The following is a 21,315-nucleotide window of genomic DNA, read 5'->3' on the forward strand; positions in this document are numbered from 1 at the left end:
CTGACTGCCTCTCCGTTTCCAACTTAGGAAAAATTAAAAAAAAAAAAAAAGGTATTTTTTTTTTTGCCAAGCTGAAACAAAAAATAGGTATAATTTTGATTCACTCACACCAAAAGGCTGTAATGTTGGCTGTTGTCATTTTTTAATTTGACAATCTGAGGGCAAAGAGGTCAGTGCCCCTGACTAAAGAGTCAGGTACTGCGTGTTTTAACAATTCTTGTGGCTCACTGGTTGGAAATTGCTGTTAAAGAGCAAAAGCTAAAGCTCCTCTGATATATTTAAAAGTTACCAGAAGTTATAAATGTGTAGAAGACGGCTCACTGACAAGTTCTATTTCCTTAAAGAGAGAGTATTTTTGTTCCAGACTAAAATATTAGTGGCAAATCTATGAAAATTATTCTTTTGCAATTAAAATCTGGACTTCTGGCATCTCTAAAAAAATCTAATGAGTTGGCAACCATGAGTCAATATTCCCACAAAACGGCAGTCTCCCCTCCATGTCCTCAACATCACACACATGGCAAGTACCCCACACTAGCATTACAGCTATAACAGTCAGAACAGCTATGACAACCATAGCTGTGGTGAGAGCGCCTGGCTTCATCTACCCAATAAAAAGTACACGCAACACAAAGACTCAAGGTGAGGCCAGGCAGATGGTGCTTCACTTGTTGTTTCTTACACTTGAGGAGAAAAATAGTTAAGGTGGCAACCAGGAGGGTTCCTTAGAGGAGATGGCTTTACTAGGAGCTAGACCATACCACCACCAACCCAAAACAGCTAACGCCAGGCAGCGCCTCTCTTTAGCTGGAGATGTGGCTGGAGTGACAGGCACTTTAAGCCTCAGGTGCTGACCCTTAAACAAGCCCATGGCTGTCTCCGCGTTCTAGAAGACCATCAATGGGCAGTCCCTCAGGACATGACACCTCCCTCAGCACACTTGTCATACCTCTGCTTCTACAGGGTCATCTGAGTTCTCCTCTTCAGTGTCCAAAAGCTCAATAGTCAGCTGAACCTGGCCTTGGCTCTGAATGAACATAAGCTGCAAAAAAGAAACCCAAGAATAAACAAAAGACCACCCCAAAGCTACAACCCAGCTTCTTCTCAAGGGCTGGGCGGTGAAGGCAAAAAGGTCATACAACTGCTCCAATGGAAGAGAGGAGGAAGCTACTCAAAAGCTTAGGAGGTAGGCAATTAAAAGGCAAAACTTTTTGTTATAATTTTCTTTCTTTTTTTTCAAGTGAGAAGAGGGGAGATAGAATGACAGACTACCACACGCCCTCTGAACGAGATCCACTTCACAACCCCCATCTGAGGCCAATGCTCGACTGAATCAACCAAGCTGTCCTCAGGTGCTGAGGGCTGCTGCTTGAACCCATAGAGCCACTGGCTGTGAGAGAAAAAGAGAGAGAGAGAAGGGGGAGAGGGAGGAATGGAGAAGCAGACGGTCACTTCTCATGTGTGCTGACTGGAGACTGAAGCCAGAATGTCCATATGCTGGCCTGACGCTCTATCACTGAGCCACTGGCCAGGGCCTCAGCAATACGTTTCTCAAATTAGCTACTACAATCAATGGTGGAAAACTGGAAACAACCCAGGTGTCAAATAAGACAGGCATGAAATCCCAAAAAGTCACAAAAAGATGCTGAAAAGACTCAAGAGGTATTGGTAACTGAGCAATGTAACTTACAGCACACCCTGCCTAATATGATCTCTTTCAAAATACATATAAAGCACAGAAAAGTCTAGAAATGTCATCAATAGTTATATCTGGGAAGAATTGCAGGCAATTTTTCTTTTCTTCGCATTTCTTATCTTTCCTACAACAATCAAGAATTACATTTTTAAACAATATACTTGCAAAGCACTATCATATTAAAGACATTCAAAGAAAGAAGCAGAATAAAAAATTGTGAGAATCATATAAAATAATTTTTTTAAGGCAAGAAAGAGGAGGTTGTCCTTGGGAGAACCCTCCCTGGGGAAAAATTCCCTCCACTTTTCTATTTGTGTGTTTCCTCCAGTGAACACACAGGAACTCTAAGGAGCTCCAGGAGTGGAATCACTAGGTCAAAGCCCCCTGGTCTGTCTTTGACTTCTGGTGGAGAGACAGTCCCAACAACTTACACTGTCACCAGCACAGTCCTTGACTACACAACTCTCACCTTAAAACAGTTCTCATCTGACATGAGCTGCTCGGCCTTCCTCTGATATGCTGACTCCAAGACACTCCTAGATGTCTGCGTGTTCAGCTGGCCCCCAGTGGCCCCGTTGCTGTTTTCTGCCAGGTACAGGTCAGTCACCTGCACACAGATCTCATCGCTCACGATGTGCTGCAGCTGGAATCAAGCAAAGGCGAGTCGACAGTGAACCAAGAAAACACTCCTCCCTGCCGCATACTTGCCCTTTCTTTGACAGTTCGGTCACTCAGCTCAAAACGAGGCTTTTTGGAAATTGGTCACACAAAAACACTTTAAAGTTTTCTTGCTGAATCTTCAACCATTATCACTAGTCCATGAGTAAAATTTTCATATTTATTTAAAAGCAAAACCATAGGCAATAGTTATTAATATGCTATTCACTTAAAGTTTTTTTTTTGTTAACTTTATTTATTTATTTATTTTGTATTTTTCTAAAGCTGGAAACGGGGAGAGACAGACTCCCGCATGCGCCCAACTGGGATCCACCCAGCATCGCCCCCTGGACGCTCTGCCCACCAGGGGGCGATGTTCTGCCCATTCGAGGCGTCGCTATGTTGCGACCAGAGCCACTCTAGCGCCTGAGGCAGAGGTCACAGAGCCATCCCAGCGCCCGGGCCATCTTTGCTTCAATGGAGCCTTGGCTGCGGGAGGGGAAGAGAGAGACAGAGAGGAAGGAAAGGGGGAGGGGTGGAAAAGCAGATGGGTGCTTCTCCTGTGTGTCCTGGCCGGGAATCGAACCCGGGACTTCTACACGCCAGGCCGATGCTCTACCACTGTGCCAACTGGCCAGGGCTTCACTTAAAGTTTTAAGGAACTTAAAAGACATTTTTATATGAAAGAAAATTCTCATGGCTTCCTATTTTACAGCATTTCTTTACCATTCACAATTTGCATTCATACATATTTTTAATTGCTCCACACAACTACCCTGAGAAGAGGCTGGAGAGGGGTGTCCTGCTGTATGAAGCAAATGTAAATGTTAGACAGGAAAACTGTGTGCCCAGGTGAGAAGAAGGCATGTCTCACCTTAGATAAGCATGAAGGTGAGATGCAGATCTATATCCCCAGCCCTAATAGAAAATCTGAAATGTATCTAAGAAATTGTTCCTGAATTAACTGCCAGGGGCATTCAGTGAAGGAGCGAAGTTAGGACTCAAGGACACTGAGGGCCAATGTTCTTTCTAACACACCACCTATTTTTCTACATCTGACAGGAAGTTTTGTACTTAAATTGTATATAATATAAATTAACTCATTTTCAACACGCCTATCGTGATTGCCTATGATAACTTTTGTGACTTAAAAATTCTCTCAAATGGAACTGTCCATTAAACAGAAAGCAAAAAGTTAACTGCAATATCAATTTATCTATTTTAAAATTTTCATAACCACTAAGCCATTCTATTTTTAGGAAGATATATTCTTTTTGAGTGCTAGTAACTACAACTACTTATTTTTGATATTTAGAAAAGTCTTAAGTGACAAGTATGCGTGTATCTGTGGGTAAATGATCACAGTGCCAGTCTGAAGGTGAGTGATTTGATGGCGGTAGAAAAACCAGCAATTGGAGAAGATGAAATAAATTACAATTAGTCCAGACAACAGATTCTAATGAACCACTAAAATAATGCTATGACAATAAGATAACACAGAAAAGCTTAACGTTTCAGAGAAAACAGCAGTGTAAAGAAAGGCTACCCAAAGTTGGTCTCTACCTCATAGAACTGGTGCTTTACACCTTCTTGTCGAAGTAGATCAGGCCACTAACTCCCCACTCACACCGTCTTCCTGGACATCTAGCCCCTTCTAGTCATTTAAAAGGGCAGCATTATAATCCAGGGACAGTTAGGCACTCTACCCCCAAGCCAGGCTGGTCAGATTCTCACTGCTGCTAATCTGAAATGACACTCTGCGTGTGCCTGGTAGACAGAGGAGCACCTGAATGGAAACAGCAGGTCATGTGTGGCCAGAAGCACTACTATGGGAAGCCAAGCCTGAGGAGTGTGGTAGACCCAATGTCCTTATGCAGAGAAAAGCACGAGAATGAAGCAGGTGTTCAGAAAGAAGGCATGCAGGCCAGGGGAAAGTGTCCCAGTCCTACACCTATGTGTGGCCTGGGCATACAAAGTTCTCTACTAGATATCTATGAGACTGCCAAACAAAACTTTCCTCAACTAGCTTGGAAAGCTTAGATAAATGAAGTCTGGGAGAATACTAAATGAAGTAAGGTAAATGAGAGAAGATATGCCTCCAATTAAGGGGTTAAGATGAGAATCATGAACATGCATTTTAAAAATACTAAATCTGGGTTTCTAGATGAAACTTTTTTCCTAAAAACAACAGCAACAACAAAAAGGCTGAACACTGTATTAATGGCTCAAAATTGTAACTAAGTGGTTCTAATAAATGTACTAATTACATCCACTGTTTCAAAAAACTAATCTCAGCTTATAAAAAGTTTTATTGTCATGCTGGCAGGCCTGGCCTATGGTAGCCCAGTGGATAGAGCATTAACCTGAACACTCAGGTCCATGGTTCGAAACCCTGGGCTTGCTGGTCAAGATACCTAAAACAAGCATAAGCAAGCAATGAACAACTGAAGTGTAGCAACTATGAGCGGATATTTCTTGTACCCCACCTCACCCCTGTCTGTAAAATCAATAAAGAAAATATATATATTTTTAAAGAAAATATTTAAAAAATTAAAAAAAAAAAAAAAAAAGCTGTGCTGGCTTACTATCAGCTGTAGCATCAGCAAGCCTGTAATCAGAACATGAGCACAGAGCAACTTTTAAGGGATGTTAGCAGGATTAGTCTCACAAAAATTATGAGCATAGGCCTGACCTGTGGTGGCGCAGTGGATAAAGCGTCGACCTGGAAATGCTGAGGTCGCCGGTTCGAAACCCTGGGCTTGCCTGGTCAAGGCACATATGGGAGTTGATGCTTCCAGCTCCTCCCCCCTTCTCTCTCTCTCCCTCTCTGTCTCTCCCTCTCCCTTTCTCTCTCCTCTCTAAAATGAATTAAAAAAAAAAAAAAAAAATTCCGCAGCTCACCTAAAAAATATTTAAAAAAAAAAAAAAAAATTATGAGCATAGCTAATTGTATCCATACAATGATTTTTCTTTCTTTTTTTAAAAATAGGCATGCAATTATTTTTTTTTCATTTTAGATGGGGGGGGGGGAGAGGGAGAGAAAAAAGAGAGAGAGAGAGAGAAGAGGGGGGAGCAGGAAGCATCAACTCCCATATGTGCTTTGACCAGGCAAGCCCAGGGTTTCAAACCGGCAACCTCAGCATTCCAGGTCGACATCCACTGCGCCACCACAGAGCAGGCTCCATACATCGATTTTTACCAGTCACCATCTGAACATCTTAAGGCAAGGCCTAGTAAATTCAACTTCAGGGAAAAAACAGTCGGCGTGACAACTTTCGTGAAGACACCAGAATTCAGTTATGTGAAGTGTTCTTCTCTGAGAAGATCGGCGAGAGAGACGAGAGCCATGCGTCCTCTCCCATAAAAGCATGGGTATTCTACAAAGGAGTCCATGTTTCACCCCAAGAAACACCTGAGCAACAAACTTTTCCTTCCATAGTGCCAGTGTGACTCTAGAAGTACAAGTTTCTTTTAACAAGGTTTTGTTTTGTTTTAAGAGAAAGAAGCGAGGAGTGACACACTGAGAGAGACAGGAACATTGAGCAGTTCCTGTATGTGCCCTGACCAAGAATCGAACCAGCAACCTCTGTGCTTTGGGATGATGCTCCAACCAACCGAGCTATCTAGTCTGGCCAGGACTTAAGTTTTCACTTTAAAGAAAGTAGTGCACCAACTATAGACTCTTTGGGAGTTCAGAACTCAAAGCAAAGGAATAGAAACCACACTACTGCATGCTCTTTGCTATAAAATTATCACTGCTGGCAAAACCAAACATAGTTACAAACTCCTAGGGTGCCATAGGAATAAACCATAAACCTAACTCAGAGGGAACCTCAGACAGTGAAGGGCAATATATTATAAAATATATTAAACCTTTCCTATAAAAAAGAACTTCAAATATTAAGTGAGGAAAGCGTGCTGAATTCCGAGCACCTATGGGAGAGCAAAGGCAGAGCTGGGCCAGCAGGGCAGAGAGCAGGGTCAGGCCCAACATAGGCCCAACAGATCAGCAAGAAAGCCGCACATCTGGTCTGAGGGAGGTTCACCCAACCGTGAGGTACACTGAGTAGAGCAGAGGAGTCATCACATGGCTGAAGTACTGCCACCCTGTTCACAAGAACCCCACAGTACAGCCTCCCCTCTGCAGAAGGATTCACACACAGACATCCTTAGACCCTTTCCTGCGCCTGGCCCACATGTAGCCAAGGATACTTTCCTGCCCCACCGGGTCTCACCTGTCTAACGATGCTCTGGATGAGCTTGTCCATGGTGAAGGCAATGTAGGCATGGATGGTGAACATCTCTCGCAGGGAATCCTCGTATTGGGATGAGTCGATGTTGCCATCCAGCAGGCTCCGCACCATGTCCAGGAAAGCTGGGTAATAGTCCTCTACATCAACATCCACTGTGGGAGAGATGGGACAAGTGAGGCCTCACCTTGCTAGGGAAAGATAAGGAGAGGCAGGGTGGGTCCCACAGCTAGCCTAAGGAGCACTGAAAGAACAAACTCTAGGTATCAAAACATGCCCTTTGACCTGCAGAGACCCAGTCTGACAGGAGGCTACAATTAGTTAGCACTGTCAATCAGAGCACAGTGACTCTGCAACTTCACCAGCAGTTCCTACCATTTTGACAGTGTCAGAAAGACACGTACTGACAGGCTGTTCTCTGCATGATAGGAGAACAAAATATCCCAGGGAAGAAGTTTCTACAAAAAGTGCTGCTCTCCTGCTGAGAGGAATCCACCTCCTGCTAGCAAGAATCCCCTGCTCACAGAACTATGTCCCTGAAGCACAGAAGGCAATGGAATGAGGCCAACAGAGCAGAGCCACACTCTAGCACTGGGAAACCTCCCAAGAACAGAAAAAGGTGAGCAAATGAAATAAATCATCTATGAATAGTAAAGTCACTGGCACTTGTCAAAGCTTTTTGTTTAAAAATGGATTCCCAACGCTGTACTTCACAAACTGCACAGAGACCTGTAGCTGTACAGGGATCACTTCTGCCACCAGCTGGCACCTCTCCAGTTGTTACAGAGATGCTGGCAGCTTACAGAATGCACAGCAGCAGAGAAAGGACACTGCCACAGCTCACGAAAATAAGACCCATACATTTACATGGGGCTCAAAAACATAACGATCTGACCATGGCCATAGGGGTGACTGGGGTATTGGTTGTGTTCTGTTTCCTGATCCAGGTACTGGTATACACAGATGTGCTCACTTTGTAAAAATTCACTGAGCTATACAATTCAGATTTGTATACTTTTCAATATACGTGTTATGCTTCAATAAAAAACTCACTAAAATGGGCCCTGGCAGGCTGGTTCAGTGGTAGAGCACCAGCACAGCATGGATGTCCTGGGTTCAATTCCCAGTCAGGGCACATAGTAGAAGCACCCATCTGCTTCTCCATCCCTCCTCCTCTTGCTTCTCTCTTCCTCTCTCTCTCTACCCATCCTGTAGCCATGGCTCAACTGGAGTGTTGGCCCCAGGTGCTGAGGATGGCTCCATGGTCTCCGGGGTGCTAAGAAGAACTCAGTTGCTCAGCAACTGAGCAATGCCCCAGATGGGCAAAGCATCACCCTCTAGTGAGCTTGCCGAGTGTATCCCAGTCAGGGTGCATGTAGGAATCTGTCTCTGCCTCCCTTCCTCTCACTGAATTAAAAACAAAAAAACACAAAACTCACTAAAATGAAAATAAGTCACACAAGGAACTCTTTGTCACTGACATTTGGTTACCAGCTTGTAAAGTCTGTACAGAAGCAAAAAGGCTAAAAGCAAAAGCTGAGTCTGTGTCCATTTGTCTGCAGTGTGACAGACCCTGTCAAGACGGGTAAAACAGGACAGTTACTGTTGAAAGGCAGTAACTGGCTTGAGTTTCATCAGACAGAGCAGCACCTTGGCTGGAGCCACACACGGCATGAGCAGTTCCGCCAGAAGAAAGCTCTGGGTGCACACCACAGACTTGGGCACGCAGCTCAGTGAAATTGGCACTATCTCTCACGACCAAACGATGTTAAATCCCAAGCCAAGGGAGGTCAGTGGTCAAGCCAGGATTAAGCCATTTTCTCTTATTTCTACCCCAAGCAGATGGAATTATCATACTAAGGTCCAAAAGTAGTCTCCCTCAAGCTAGTATTAATCCAGATCATGGTTTTCAGAATTAATTCCCAACGTCATTAGCTCTTCAACAGACTGAAGGCTAGGGCCACACATGGGCTTCTTAAATCAGCAACAGTTAAAAAAAAAAATTAAAAAATAGATAATTCGCTCCAGACTAGCTATTTCTTCAAGAGCACAGAAAAAAGGCTTCATGAAAAAGTTTTGGACAGCTCAAGTATACTGCTCACGAAAATTAGGGGATATTTTACTCATATGATAAATGTTACTCATATGATAAAATATCCCCTAATTTTTTAAATATATTTTTTATTTTTTATTTATTTTAGAAAGGAGAGAGAGAGAGAGAAGGGGGGAGGAGCAGGAAGCATCAACTCCCATATGTGCCTTGACCAGGCAAGCCCAGGGTTTCGAACCGGCGACCTCAGCATTTCCAGGTCGACGCTTTATCCACTGCGCCACCACAGGTCAGGCCTATCCCCTAATTTTTGTGAAAAGTATACTTATGAAATGAACAGTCACCCAGAAGTTAGGTGGCAGAGAATTACAGTGCACGCCTGTTTCCGTACCCCCATTTGCTCTCCTTTCCCCAGTTCTGTCTCCACTCCTGTCTTACCTGTTCTGCTTGCTGTCTCACACCACCTCGTCAGTTCCAATCTCATTTCTACAACCTCTATTTATTAGGGATAAGCCATGAACCTGCGGTTCAAGAGAAATTCTGCCCGAATACACCAGATAATCTGCATCAATCTTAGGCACTAACAACTAGAAATTTATGTTGTCATGGAGTGGAACCAACTGTGCACCCTTTTAGTACCTCTCTGTCCTTTGAAACACCTAGCAATAACCCAGAGATCTGCCATTTGGGAAGCTGATGGCAAAGGACACCCCTTCCCTGGTATGCAGTCACCAGTCACTGGGTGTTCACGATCCAAGCACTGCACAGGGTAGTTTGCATATTTTCTCCAATTCTCCCCAAGACCCCACAAAGTGACAAGAAGCACCTCCATTTTACAGGTAAATAGGTTCAGAGAGTTTAAGTAAGGTCACATAAGCAGTAAGTTGCAGAACTCGAATCTGAGCTCCTAAGGCATCCCTGCACTCCACATACTAAAGGGAACAGTACAAGCCTGACTAGGCCAGAGGTCACCACCCCTACCCACCCCCCCAAAGTGAGCACACTGTCTGTAACCAGCAGTGCAGGTACTTACTTGGCTCTTTGAGACGGAGCTGGATGGCAGGGCTGTCGCTCTTGTCTCGCTTGATGCCCAGCACTTCCCGCTCCCACTCCCTCTCCCGGTTTTCCTCCTCGATCTGTCGCTCTGCTTGGGAGCAAATCCGCAGGAGCCTCAAGCACAGAATCTGGTGCAGTCGCATAAAGATGTACCAGTTGTTGTTGACATAAAAGAGGTTGTACACTTCATCCATCCCTCTCAGTTTCTGCGCTGTTGTGTTACTAAACAGTAGTTTGGACTTAGGGGGACTGCCTCCAACACCATTGTGCTTCTTGGCTGCCCCCGTGGCTTCATCAACATCCATCTCTTCTTCTTCCTCTTCCTCCACATCTGAGAGATCACCCCTCTGAGCAAATAGCAGGTCTGGGATGAAGTGGTGCATGATCTGCTTGATCTTGTATTTGTCTTCCTTCTGAATGCCGGCCTGCCGCTTCACATGATGGATGATCAGGGCAGCTGCATCTTCCAGGATCTGCTTGTCTTCATAGGCCAGTGAGAGGTGCGGGCCGGCAGGCACGCCGGCATTTTCTTCCGTTGCCTGCTCTTGCCTCTACCAGGAGAGACAGAGAAGAGTAAGTGCCACGTCCAGAGCATCAGCACACAGACCTATGAGACACACCTGAGCACCTCCCATTCCCAGTCTAATACTTCCAGAAACAATAAGGTAATGGGAAAGATATTGTTTAAGAACAAAATATTGGTGCCTTCTAGACTTTTGAAGACTTATAGGGGACAATGGGACAAAATTGGGACCATCTTCTAAAATTCTGAATTAGTATTTAAGTGCATCTGCGGAGGGAGTACAGGAGATGTTAGCTGTAACAACATCAGCAAAATAAACATGATTATTTAAGTTTACATAAGAGCTCACTTTACTATTCTCTCCCCTTTTGTGTATTTGACATTTTTACAATAAAAAGCTTTTTTTTTTTTTTTTTGTATTTTTTCTGAAGCTGGAAATGGGGAGAGACAGTCAGACAGACTCCCGCATGCGCCCAACCAGGATCCACCCGGCACGCCCACCAGGGTACGATGCTCTGCCCCTCCGGGGTGTCACTCTGCCGTGACCAGAGCCACTCTAGTGCCTGGGGCAGAGGCCAAGGAGCCATCTCCAGCGCCTGGGCCATCTTTGCTCCAATGGAGCCTTGGCTGCGGGAGGGGAAGAGAGAGACAGAGAGGAAGAGGGGGGTGGAGAAGCAAATGGGTGCTTCTCCTATGTGCCCTGGCTGGGAATAGATCCCGGGTCCCCTGCACGCCAGGCTGACACTCTACGCTGAGCCAACCGGCCAGGGACTAAAAAGCTTTTTAAATTACAAGACTATATCCCTCCTAGGAATTCTCAACCACACTGCGCTTATATTTCTATCCATCACCAAAGACTATGTGCACAAAGAAAGCAGCATTACTTCCTTATTCATCTCTGTATCCTCACTCCTACACTACTCATAATCCTTGTAGGTACACTGAATAAACGAGGCTTAGCGTTTGGGGATCAGTGAGAAGAGTTTAAGTGGAGGGAAGCTGAGACAGTCTAATTGAGTATATAAGGCACGGCTTGAGGACAACGAATGGGGGAGAGGCAGCGTTGTCAACTGAAAGCAGACGAGAACTTAGGTAGAAAGGTGAGGGTCAGGCAGGATTAAAATGGTAGAATTGAGAAGAGAAGTCTACAACAGCTACAAAGCAAGAACCAACACATCTTAGAGGGTCTTGCTTTCATATAACAATGGTAATTTCGAGAAATCAAAGCTATGTATAATACAAAGACTGGAGTCCTCTACAGGTGCAGAGACCTCCAACTCACCTCATCATAGATACTCTCAATCTCGTTGAGTAAGCTTTTAGACCTCAGGACCTTGGTGTCGTTCTGTTTAAAGTTGATGCCCTGGTGGTCTAGAGACTTCAAGTAGTACTTCTCATTTTGCTCTCTCCACACCTTGTTAAAGCCCCTCTGAGCTTCTCGCCATTCTTCCTCTTTCATCTTCAACCTATAGGGTGTGGAGGTGGGGTGGAAACAAGGTGGGAAGTCAAAGACTCTGGAAGACTATTTCTTTACCAATGAAATGGGGTAATAGCACCTACTCTTATAAGAGTTTGGAAGTGAAAAATATGTCACCCTTACTTTATTTCAAAAGTCAAAAGATGTAATAGGCTTTTGACAATAGGGTTGTCAAAATTATTGGCAACTCGGGATAAATGTTACTCAAACCAGTCTTTAACCTCATTACATGAGGAAATTTCTCATTCAAGACTTTGAGGAAGTAATTTGTCCCAAAGTCCAAAGTCAGAAATCCTACTTAAAATAGTTATTTCTCAACCAGCATTCTACAGAATACCCCTATATAAAGGAGGTTCTTGTCCTTGGCCATCTAAAACAAAGTTAAACAAGTGTCATTGCTACAGAACCTCTAAGAACGTTTACTATGCTAACATAAATGCAAAAATACAAGAGCAGAGAGCTTACACAGCAATGTTCCTTTGGAAATAGTTTGGGAAGTTCTGATGAGAATAACTAATCCTAACCCTCTAGAAGAGAGGAGAGTAAAATCAAAACCAACATGGTGGCCCTGGCCGGTTGGCTCAGCGGTAGAGTGTCGGCCTGGCGTGCGGGGGACCCGGGTTCGATTCCCAGCCAGTGCACATAGGAGAAGTGCCCATTTGCTTCTCCACCCCCCCTCCCTCTCTGTCTCTCTCTTCTCCTCCCGCAGCCAAGGCTCCATTGGAGCAAAGATGGCCCGGGCGCTGGGGATGGCTCCTTGGCCTCTGCCCCAGGCACTAGAGTGGCTCTGGTCACGGCAGAGCATCGCCCCCTGGTGGGCAGAGCGTCGCCCCTGGTGGGCGTGCCGGGTGGATCCTGGTTGGGCGCATGTGGGAGTCTGTCTGACTGTCTCTCCCCATTTCCAGCTTCAGAAAAATACAAAAAAAAATTTAAAAAAACCAACATGGGCCTGACTCAATATGGTGTTGGTGCAGTGGATAGAGTGTCGATGATGCTAAGATCCCAGGTCTGAAACTCTGAGGTTACCAGCTCGAGCATGGGCTCATTGACATGACCCTATGGTCCCTGGCTTGGCTGGAGCCCCCTGGTCTAGGCATGTATGAGAAGCAATCAAGGAACAACTAAAGTAATACAACTACAAGTTGATGCTTCTTATCTCTCTCCCTTCCCATCTCTCTTGTTAAAACAAACAAAAAAACAAAACAAAAACAATAAACACCCAACATAGAAACTGGAGAATAGTTCACATCCCAAAGCCAAATGTTAAATTGCTCCTGACAAAAAGACAAATAACCTGTGGCAGTATTTAAAGGGAAGACCAGGGAGAAACACTAAAACTGGACCTCTGGCCTGACCTGTGGTGGCGCAGTGGATAAAGCGTCAACCTGGAAACACTGAGGTTACCGGTTCAAAACCCTGGGCTTGCCTAGTCAAGGCACATATGGGAGTTGATGCTTCCTGTTCCTCCCCCCTTCTTTCTCTCTCTCTCCCCTCTCTATAATAAATAAATAAAATCTTAAAAAAAAAAAGAAAAAAAATTGAACAACTTTCTTTAAAAAAAATAAAAAATAAAATAAAACTGGACCTCTGTGCAGAAGACAGAAGTTCCTTTCTACCAGGTGATAGATACTGAGTTCTTAGCTGGGATTCACAGTGTGGTCCAGAGTGCTATGGACTTGGAGGAACCTAGGGCGTAGCCTGGCTCTGGCTCCTCCTTGATGCCTGACCTCAGATGGGCAAAACAGCCCCTCTACACCTCAGGCTGAAGGCTTATTAGGTAAGGAATAAGAAACAATTAGGAGAAAAAATTCTTGGTAGGAATGTAAATATACATCTTGTAATAGGTATTATAAAATAATACTTATTCATTTTAACAAAGACAAAGGGTGACTCTACTTAAAACCAAAGATGGTGTAGCCCTGGTCGGGGTCAGTGGATAAAACATCGTCCTAGTGCGCTATGGTGGTTGGTTCAATCCCCGGTCAGGGCACATATTCAAGATATCCCATGAGTCCACAACTAAATGGAACTAAGTGGAACAATGAGTTGATGCTTCCCTCTCTCTCTCCCCCTCCCCTTCCTCTCTCTCTCAAATCAGTGAAAAAATTGAAGAAAAAAAAAATCCCTCACAAAACCCAAAGATATTACAACAGTTAGCACTAAATAGCAGGCACATTAGTGGTTTTCTTCTCTGTTTTGTACTTTAAAACATGGCCTCAAACACAAAGCTGCATGCATTCTCCTGGGTGTCCTCTACTGTTGGTTACAAAGAATCCCTGCCAGGCCCTGGCCAGTTGGCTCAGTGGATAGAGCATCAGCCTGGCACGTGGAAGTCTGGGTTTGATCCCTGGTCAGGGCACACAGGTAAAGAGATCATTTCATTCTCTCCCCCTCCTTCCTCTCCCCCTTCTCTGTCTCTTCCCCTCTTGTAGCCAGTGGCTCGAGTGGTTTGAGTGCTGGCCCTGGACAGTGAGGATGGCTCAGTTGGTCTGAGCATCAGCCTCAGGTGCTGAGGATAGATCGGCTGATTTGAGCATTGATCCCAGATGGGGTTGCCAGGTGGATCCTGGTCAGGCCACATGCAGGAGAGTCTATTTCCCCTCCTCTCACATTAAAAAAAAAAAAAAAAGTGCCTCATCAGCATGCTTGTTTCGGCAGCATATATACTAAAAATTGGAACAATACAGAGAAGGTTTGCAGTGTTCCTGCACGAGGATGATGTGTAAATTTGTGGACCATTCCATCTATATATACACATACTTCTTTTTGCATGACAGAGAGACAGGAAGGGAGAGAGAATGAGAAGCATAAACTCATAGTTGTAGCACCTTAGTTGTTCATTGATTGCTTCTCATATGCACCTTGACCAGGGGGCTTCAGCTGAGCCACTGACCTTTGACTCACGCCAGCAACCTTGGGCTTTAAGCCAGCGACCGACCTTTGTGCTCAAGCCAGCAACCATGGGGTCATGTCTATGATCCTATGCTCAAGCTGGCAACCCCGCACTCAAGCGGGTAAGCCTGAACTCAAACCAGATGAGCCAGTGCTCAAGCTGGCAACCTTGGAATTTCAAACCTGGGTCCTCAGCATCCTAGGATAATGCTCTATCCACTGCACCACAGCTTGGTCAGGCTATATTTTTTATTTTATTTTTTTAAGTGAGAGACAGAAAGGGAGAGAGATGAGAAGCATCAACTCATAGTGGTAGCAATTTAGTTGTGCATTGATTGCTTCTCATACATGCCTTGACTGGAGGGTTCCAGCCAAGCCAAGGACCCCTGGCTAAAGCCAGCAACCTTGGGCTTCAAGACAGCAACCTTTGGGTCATGTCTATGATCCTATGCTCAAGCCGGCGCACTTGGTGTTTTAAACCTGGGTTCTTAGCGTCCCAGGATGATGCTCTATCCAGTGTGCCACCACCTTGTCAGGATATATATATATATATATATATATATATATATATATATCCTAAAGAAGTTCCATTATCCCACGCTGTACTTGATTTCCAACAACTAGAATGGAAATAAACGGAGGTCTCATGGGATAACAAAGTAAAAAATGAGCTTTATCTAGTGGGGCACCAACTCTGTCCTGAAGCATGTTAGAACACGAAGAGCACATGGGCTCAGATACCTTTTAAGGACAATGGGGACGGCAATGGAGGGGTTCTTCCTCAGACCGTCAATGATGTCAGCTGCTTTGTCAGCATATATCCTCTGGAGTGCTTTTCGATGGATGACTTCTGACGTGCCCCCAAGGGTGTTGTCCAAGCGGAACTTGGCTTGTTCCTCGGCAGACAAGCGGGAAAGCTTCTTCTGTATTGCTTCCAGAACCCGGATCGTTGCCAGATTGGTCTCTAAAACTACATCAAGCTAAAGGAAAAAACAAAGTGTGCTCAGGACCAAACCAGAACAGAGCAGAAGCCAGGAGTTAGAGGTGAAGAGCAAACTCCCTGGAATGGAACCCTGGCTCTGCCCTAAGAGCCACAGGAGCCTGTTTTCTCTCCAGTAACACAGGAATAGCTGCACCACTCTCATAAGGCTGCTTTCTGGATTAAATGATACAATCCACATGAAGGGTTCTGCGCAATGCCTGGCACACAGCAAACACAATACCCAATGTGTCGGTGGTAGTCACTACTCCCACCACCACCAGTGTGCTTGGCCCAGGACCACCAAACACAGATTGGAGGCACTTATTTTCTGGTAAGGGACTGCTGGTCTGACCTGGATGAGGAAATGACTGGCAGCCTGTTTGTTAACCTTTTTCCTAGTCTTAACACAAGATTCTCTAAATGAGAAACAGAAAACCAAGTAAATGAGCAGTTCAAAGGGCCTAGGACCCTATATCTGTACAAGTTTCCCTAAGTTTTCTAGTTTTGGGACTGTGGTAGTCACTTTGTCAACTATGACAGATTCCTTCTCCCTGGTTTTGGACAAAAGATGAATTTTACTTCCTGGCTCCCTTGTGATTAGATAGGGCCATATAACTAGTTCTGGCAATTGAGTTGTGAACATGTGGGTCAGAGTAATGTTTATCCCTTCCAGGCAAGATCTGTTAATGATGCAAGACCCTTCTGAGCAATCTTTTTGCCTCCAGTGATGGGCAATAATCAAGACAGTGGCATTCTGTCACCCTGGTTCCTCAAGTAATTATTATTATTATTATTATTTATTTTTTTTTTTTTTTAGGTGAGAGGATGAGAGATAGTGGGGTAGACTCCCACACGTGCCCTGACCAGGATCTACCTGGCAATCCCTGTCTGGTGCCGATGCTTGAATCAACCAAACTATCCTCAGCGCCTAGGGCCATGCTCAAACCAACCGAGCCACTGGCTGCGAGAGGAGAAGAGGAAGAAAAGGGGGAGAGAAAGGAGAGGGAGAAGCAGATGGTTGCTTCTCATGTATGCCTTGACCAGGAATTGAACCCAGGACGTCCATATGCTGGATCAATGCGCTTTCCATTGAACCACTGGCGAGAGCCTCTCCAAGTAATTCAAATGAGCAGAACCCCCTGCTAAACCTCAATGTACATGTACCAAGATCAAGTAATAAATCTGTTTCTTTAAGCCACCAAGTCTTGAAGGTTGACTGCATTATAAGATCCCTCACCTATTCTGATATATAAAGGAACATTTTAAAACTAACCCATCTCGCCCAAGCCTAAACACATACACACCACACTTCTGTCACCTTCACTCCTATAATCACAAATGAGAAATGAGAATGTTGCCTCTCATTTGTATGCATACCAGTTGAGAACAAGAACATTCTAGCAAAACAGATGACAACCTCTGCTTTCTAACTCGACTAAGCTTACAAACAGAAGTAACAAAGAAATGCTTCCTTTAGGCTGATACAACTTTCCACAGAAGCTAACATCTCTCATGATTGAGTTTCCTGCAAATGGCTGAAGCTCCTCAGCAACTCTGGGCAGAGATGGCCAGTTACCTGCCAGTGGCTCTTTATGCAGAACACACCAGAGAGTAGAATGAGAGCAGGGGCAAACTGGCAGAGGGCTAAGTCAGTGTGGACTGACACACTGCTGTACCCACAAGGATAAGTAGGGCCAGTTTTAGATAATAAACACATTAAATAACATACATGCAATATGACTTCTTTAGACATATATATTACCATTTTCTTGTGGACAGTATCAGTGAATATGGAGCATTCAGAACCCATTTACAGCATTCCTACTCCTGGCACAGAGATTCTTCCAGCTCATATATTCACCTGAGCCCTTCTCTACCAGCTACTTTAAAATAAAGTCCCTAATTTATCTTTCTTTCAAAGGGAGCCACATCAACATCAGAAATATGAAAGAATTTTTGTTCTCACAGAGCTGGTTTCTACCCACCTGCGAAGAACAACAATACACTTTAAAATAAGTTCAAGCAACTTTAAGACAGTCCAGCCTTACAGTCCAGCCTAAGTTTACATACCATGTAAAACATAATCTTTAAAATGGCATTAGAAATTCAAATTATTTTTCAGCTGTCTTGTATTGATTTCTCTTTTTAATTTTATTTTATTTATTCATTTTTAGAGAGGAGAGAGGGGGAGAGAGACAGAGAGGGAGAGAGAGGAGAGAGAGAGAAGGGGGGAGGAGCTGGAAACATCAACTCCCATATGTGCCTTGACCAGGCAAGCCCAGGGTTTCGAACCGGCGACCTCAGCATTTCCAGGTCGACGCTTTATCCATTGCGCCACCACAGGTCAGGCTCAGCTGTCAATAGATAATTTCAGTTAAAAGGGGTAAGGTGGCCTAGGTAAGTCACATTTGCCATAAAAATATTACTAACATATACGGTCTACCGGAAAGTTCTGTCCGTTTTTGGAATAAAACAAAATACAAATTTTTCTTACCGTCAATAAACTTTATTGAATAATATAATTACCATTATTAATGATTTCTTGCCAGTGTAAGGGCAATTTGTATATCCCATTTTTGAAAGATGTTTTATCTTTTGATGCAAAAAATTGAACCAGTGCTTGTTTGATATCTTCTTCATTTTTGAATTTTTTGCCCTTCAAAAAATTTTGTAAGGACAAAAACAAGTGCTAGTCGGAGGGTGCTAAGTCCGGGGAATATGGTGGATGAGACAGAATTTCCCAGCCTAGTTCTGCAATTTTTTGACAAGTCCCCAAAGCAGCATGTGGCCTGGCATTATCATGATGCAGTATGATGTTCTTCCTATTGAACATCGCCGGCCTCTTTTCTTGGACTGCTGTCTTTAAATTATCCAGCTGCTGACAATACTTCTCCGAATTGAGCTTTTCGTTCGGTTTTAAAAGCTCATAATGTACTGGTTCTCGAATGTCCCACCATATACACAACATTCTCTTATTCAGAGTCAAATTTGGTTTAGAGGTGGAAGGGCTAGGTTTTCCGGGTTCACAATATGCCCTTTCCCTTCAGATGTTTTCATAGGTAATCCACTTTTCATCCCCAGTTATCATCCGGTTCAAGAAGGGCTCGATTTTGTTCTGAGCAAGCAGAGATGTGCGAATGATGACTCGATCATCCAAATTCTTCTGACTTAATTCATGTGGCACCCATCTTGAATATTTCCACACCAATCCTGTCTTCCGAATATGGTCTGAAATGGTTTGCTGAGCTGAATTAAGCCTTTCTGCGATCTCCGATGTTCACAGAAAAGGATTTTGCTCCAACATGGTCTTAACAACATTGTCATCCATCAAAGATGGTCGCCCAGAACGTGGCTTATCAGAAAGGTCGATATCACCTGTTTTGAATTTTTTGAACCATCTTCTGCATGTCCTATCAGAAACTGTATCTTCACCAAACACTTTCAACAAATTTCTACATGCTTCTGTAGCATTTCTTCCTTGTTGAAATTTGTAAAAATTACAGTGGTGTAAATGAACTTTATCAGTAGCTATGGGTACACTATTGCTTCACACATAAGACTAACGTGAATCAACTTTGTTTTAGTTAATTTGCTACATCAGTATGTATACATTAAGTGATAAAAATAGAGAGGCACACATGCGCCAAATAAACGTGCTTACATGTCGAAACTTGTTGTGATAGAAACGAACAGAACTTTCCGGTAGACCTGATATTTGACAAACTCTTATTAATGACTGGTAAGCACAACCACAAGCATTTACCACAAAAGAATATGAACCTCTGGCTCTTCAGTCTTAAAAGCAAGCCCTGACAGGTAGGTATTTAAGATATCTTATCATTTAACATGTTTAGCACTTCTCATTTTCCCGAACTACAAATGGTAAAGAAGCCTGTACCTCAAATCGCTCATCTTCACAACGATAGATATGTTCTTCATATTGAGTTTTCTTGGAACTAACAAAGGTGGAGTCCTCAGACCAGGAAGGGAAGGAAACCCAGGTATCATTTAAAACCTATGTGTAAAAGAAGAGAAATTTAAACAAAAGTTAACAAAGCTTTATAACAAAGCTTACAAAGCTTGTAAGATGAACATTACAGGTTTCACCTTTAGCAAGTTTACAAGATATTAGAGGACACAAAAGGTTCTGAATATAACTGTAAAACATTTTTTGAAATAAGACCAGAAGGATATTTTTTTTGTATTTTTTATTTTTATTTATTTATTCATTTTAGAGAAGAGAAGAGAGAGAGAGAGAGAGAGAGAGAGAAGGGGGGAGGGGCAGGAAGCATCAACTCCCACATGTGCCTTGACCACGCAAGCCCAGGGTTTTGAACCTGAGACCCCAGCATTCTAGGATGCTTGATCCACTGCACCACCACAGGCCAGGCTTTTTTGTATTTTTCTGAAGTGAGAAGTGGGGGGGCAGAGAAACAGACTCCTGCATGTACCCGACAGGGATCCACCCAGCGTGCCCACTAGAGGGCGATGCTCTGCCCATCTGGGGCGTTGTTTGGTTATAACCGGAGCCATTCTAGTGCCTGAGGCGGAGGCCATGGAGCCGTCCTCAGTGCCCGGGCCAACTTTGCTCCCATGGAGCTCTGGCTGTGGGAGGGGAAGAGAGAGACAGACAGAAAGGAGAGGGGGAAGGGTGGAGAAGCAGATGGGTGCTTCTCCTGTGTGCCCTGGCTGGGAACTGATCCCAGGACATCCACAGGAAGGGTCAATGCTCTACCACTGAGCCAACTGGCCAGGGCCAGAAGGGTCTTAATGTCCTCACTGATGTAAATTCTTGATACCTAGGACCATTCCCTTCTAGAGAAAGTTGAAGATCCAGGTTGTTCCTTTCTGGGGAAGGCTTTACCTCTTTACAGAGTGGAGTCCGTCCTGTACACTTGGGTTGCTGGTAACTCTTTGGGAGGGCTCGGTAGCTGGAACCCAGCCGTTTACAAGAGGCATAATCTATCTCCATGGCAATGCCCTCTGTGGCTCGTTCCTTTGGAAAGGTTTCCAAATGTACAGACTCCTTATAGCCCAGAAAGTTTTTAAACCAATTAAACAATTCAGGGAATTTCCTGAAAAATCAAAACAAAAACTGGTGAGCTATTAGAAGCACGACACAGTTATCCTGAGGTATGACTGCCACTATCTGGTGCTGGGTCAGAACTCTGCTGCCAGAAACATATTCCAATGGCAATTACCGTATTTTCCCATGTAGAAGATGCACCCTTTTCCAAAAAAACCTGGGGTCTAAAGACTGGGTGCGTCTTATACAATGGTTGTAGAGTATGGCATTTCAAATGCCATAGATGGAACTGAGGACGGGGCAATATACGAAGACAGTCATTCATCATCAGACACAGATGAAGACAACCTAATGGATGGGAGTATTGACACCGACTAGGAGTTGTATGAAATTTGTGATGAAGAGAACTTAGTTCAATAACTTTATGTAATTTTTTTTTTCAAATTTTGGCCCCCAAATTTAAGGTGTCTCTTATACATGAAAGCATCTTATACATGGGGAAATATGGTATTGCTTCTGAACATCTGTGCCCATCCCTCTCCCTTTTAAATTGATTTTAGAGAGAAAGGAGAGAAAGAGAAAGTCATAAACATTAGTCTGTTCCTGTATGTGCCCTGACTGGGGATCAAACCCGCAACCTTTGTGAATTAGGATAATGTTCTAACTGACTGAGCTACCCGGCCAGGGCTAGCTTTCTCTTTTCTTT

At 44.0% G+C, this 21,315-nt stretch overlaps 1 protein-coding gene and 1 non-coding gene across 8 annotated transcripts in view; one reads left to right on the plus strand and one right to left on the minus strand.

The window, feature by feature from the left end:
* The window catches only part of SIN3A (SIN3 transcription regulator family member A), a 100,321-nt gene that overhangs the window by 18,472 nt on the left and 60,534 nt on the right, over nucleotides 1-21,315 (minus strand). For all 7 annotated transcript variants that reach the window (XM_066278242.1, XM_066278243.1, XM_066278240.1 and 4 more), the window contains 8 exons: nucleotides 20,448-20,658; nucleotides 19,482-19,598; nucleotides 15,343-15,581; nucleotides 11,515-11,698; nucleotides 9,687-10,260; nucleotides 6,589-6,758; nucleotides 2,166-2,339; nucleotides 950-1,042 (listed from right to left, as the gene is read on the minus strand). In XM_066278242.1, coding sequence (XP_066134339.1) covers nucleotides 950-1,042; nucleotides 2,166-2,339; nucleotides 6,589-6,758; nucleotides 9,687-10,260; nucleotides 11,515-11,698; nucleotides 15,343-15,581; nucleotides 19,482-19,598; nucleotides 20,448-20,658 — 1,762 coding nt within the window. The remainder of the gene's footprint in view (nucleotides 1-949; nucleotides 1,043-2,165; nucleotides 2,340-6,588; nucleotides 6,759-9,686; nucleotides 10,261-11,514; nucleotides 11,699-15,342; nucleotides 15,582-19,481; nucleotides 19,599-20,447; nucleotides 20,659-21,315) is intronic.
* On the plus strand, nucleotides 14,352-14,459 carry LOC136337010 (U6 spliceosomal RNA). Its single transcript, XR_010731732.1, has one exon. It is a non-coding gene; the product is annotated as a U6 spliceosomal RNA (small nuclear RNA).

The sequence above is a fragment of the Saccopteryx bilineata genome, chromosome 4 (assembly GCF_036850765.1).
Source record: "Saccopteryx bilineata isolate mSacBil1 chromosome 4, mSacBil1_pri_phased_curated, whole genome shotgun sequence".
In the NCBI taxonomy this organism is placed as follows: domain Eukaryota; kingdom Metazoa; phylum Chordata; class Mammalia; order Chiroptera; family Emballonuridae; genus Saccopteryx; species Saccopteryx bilineata.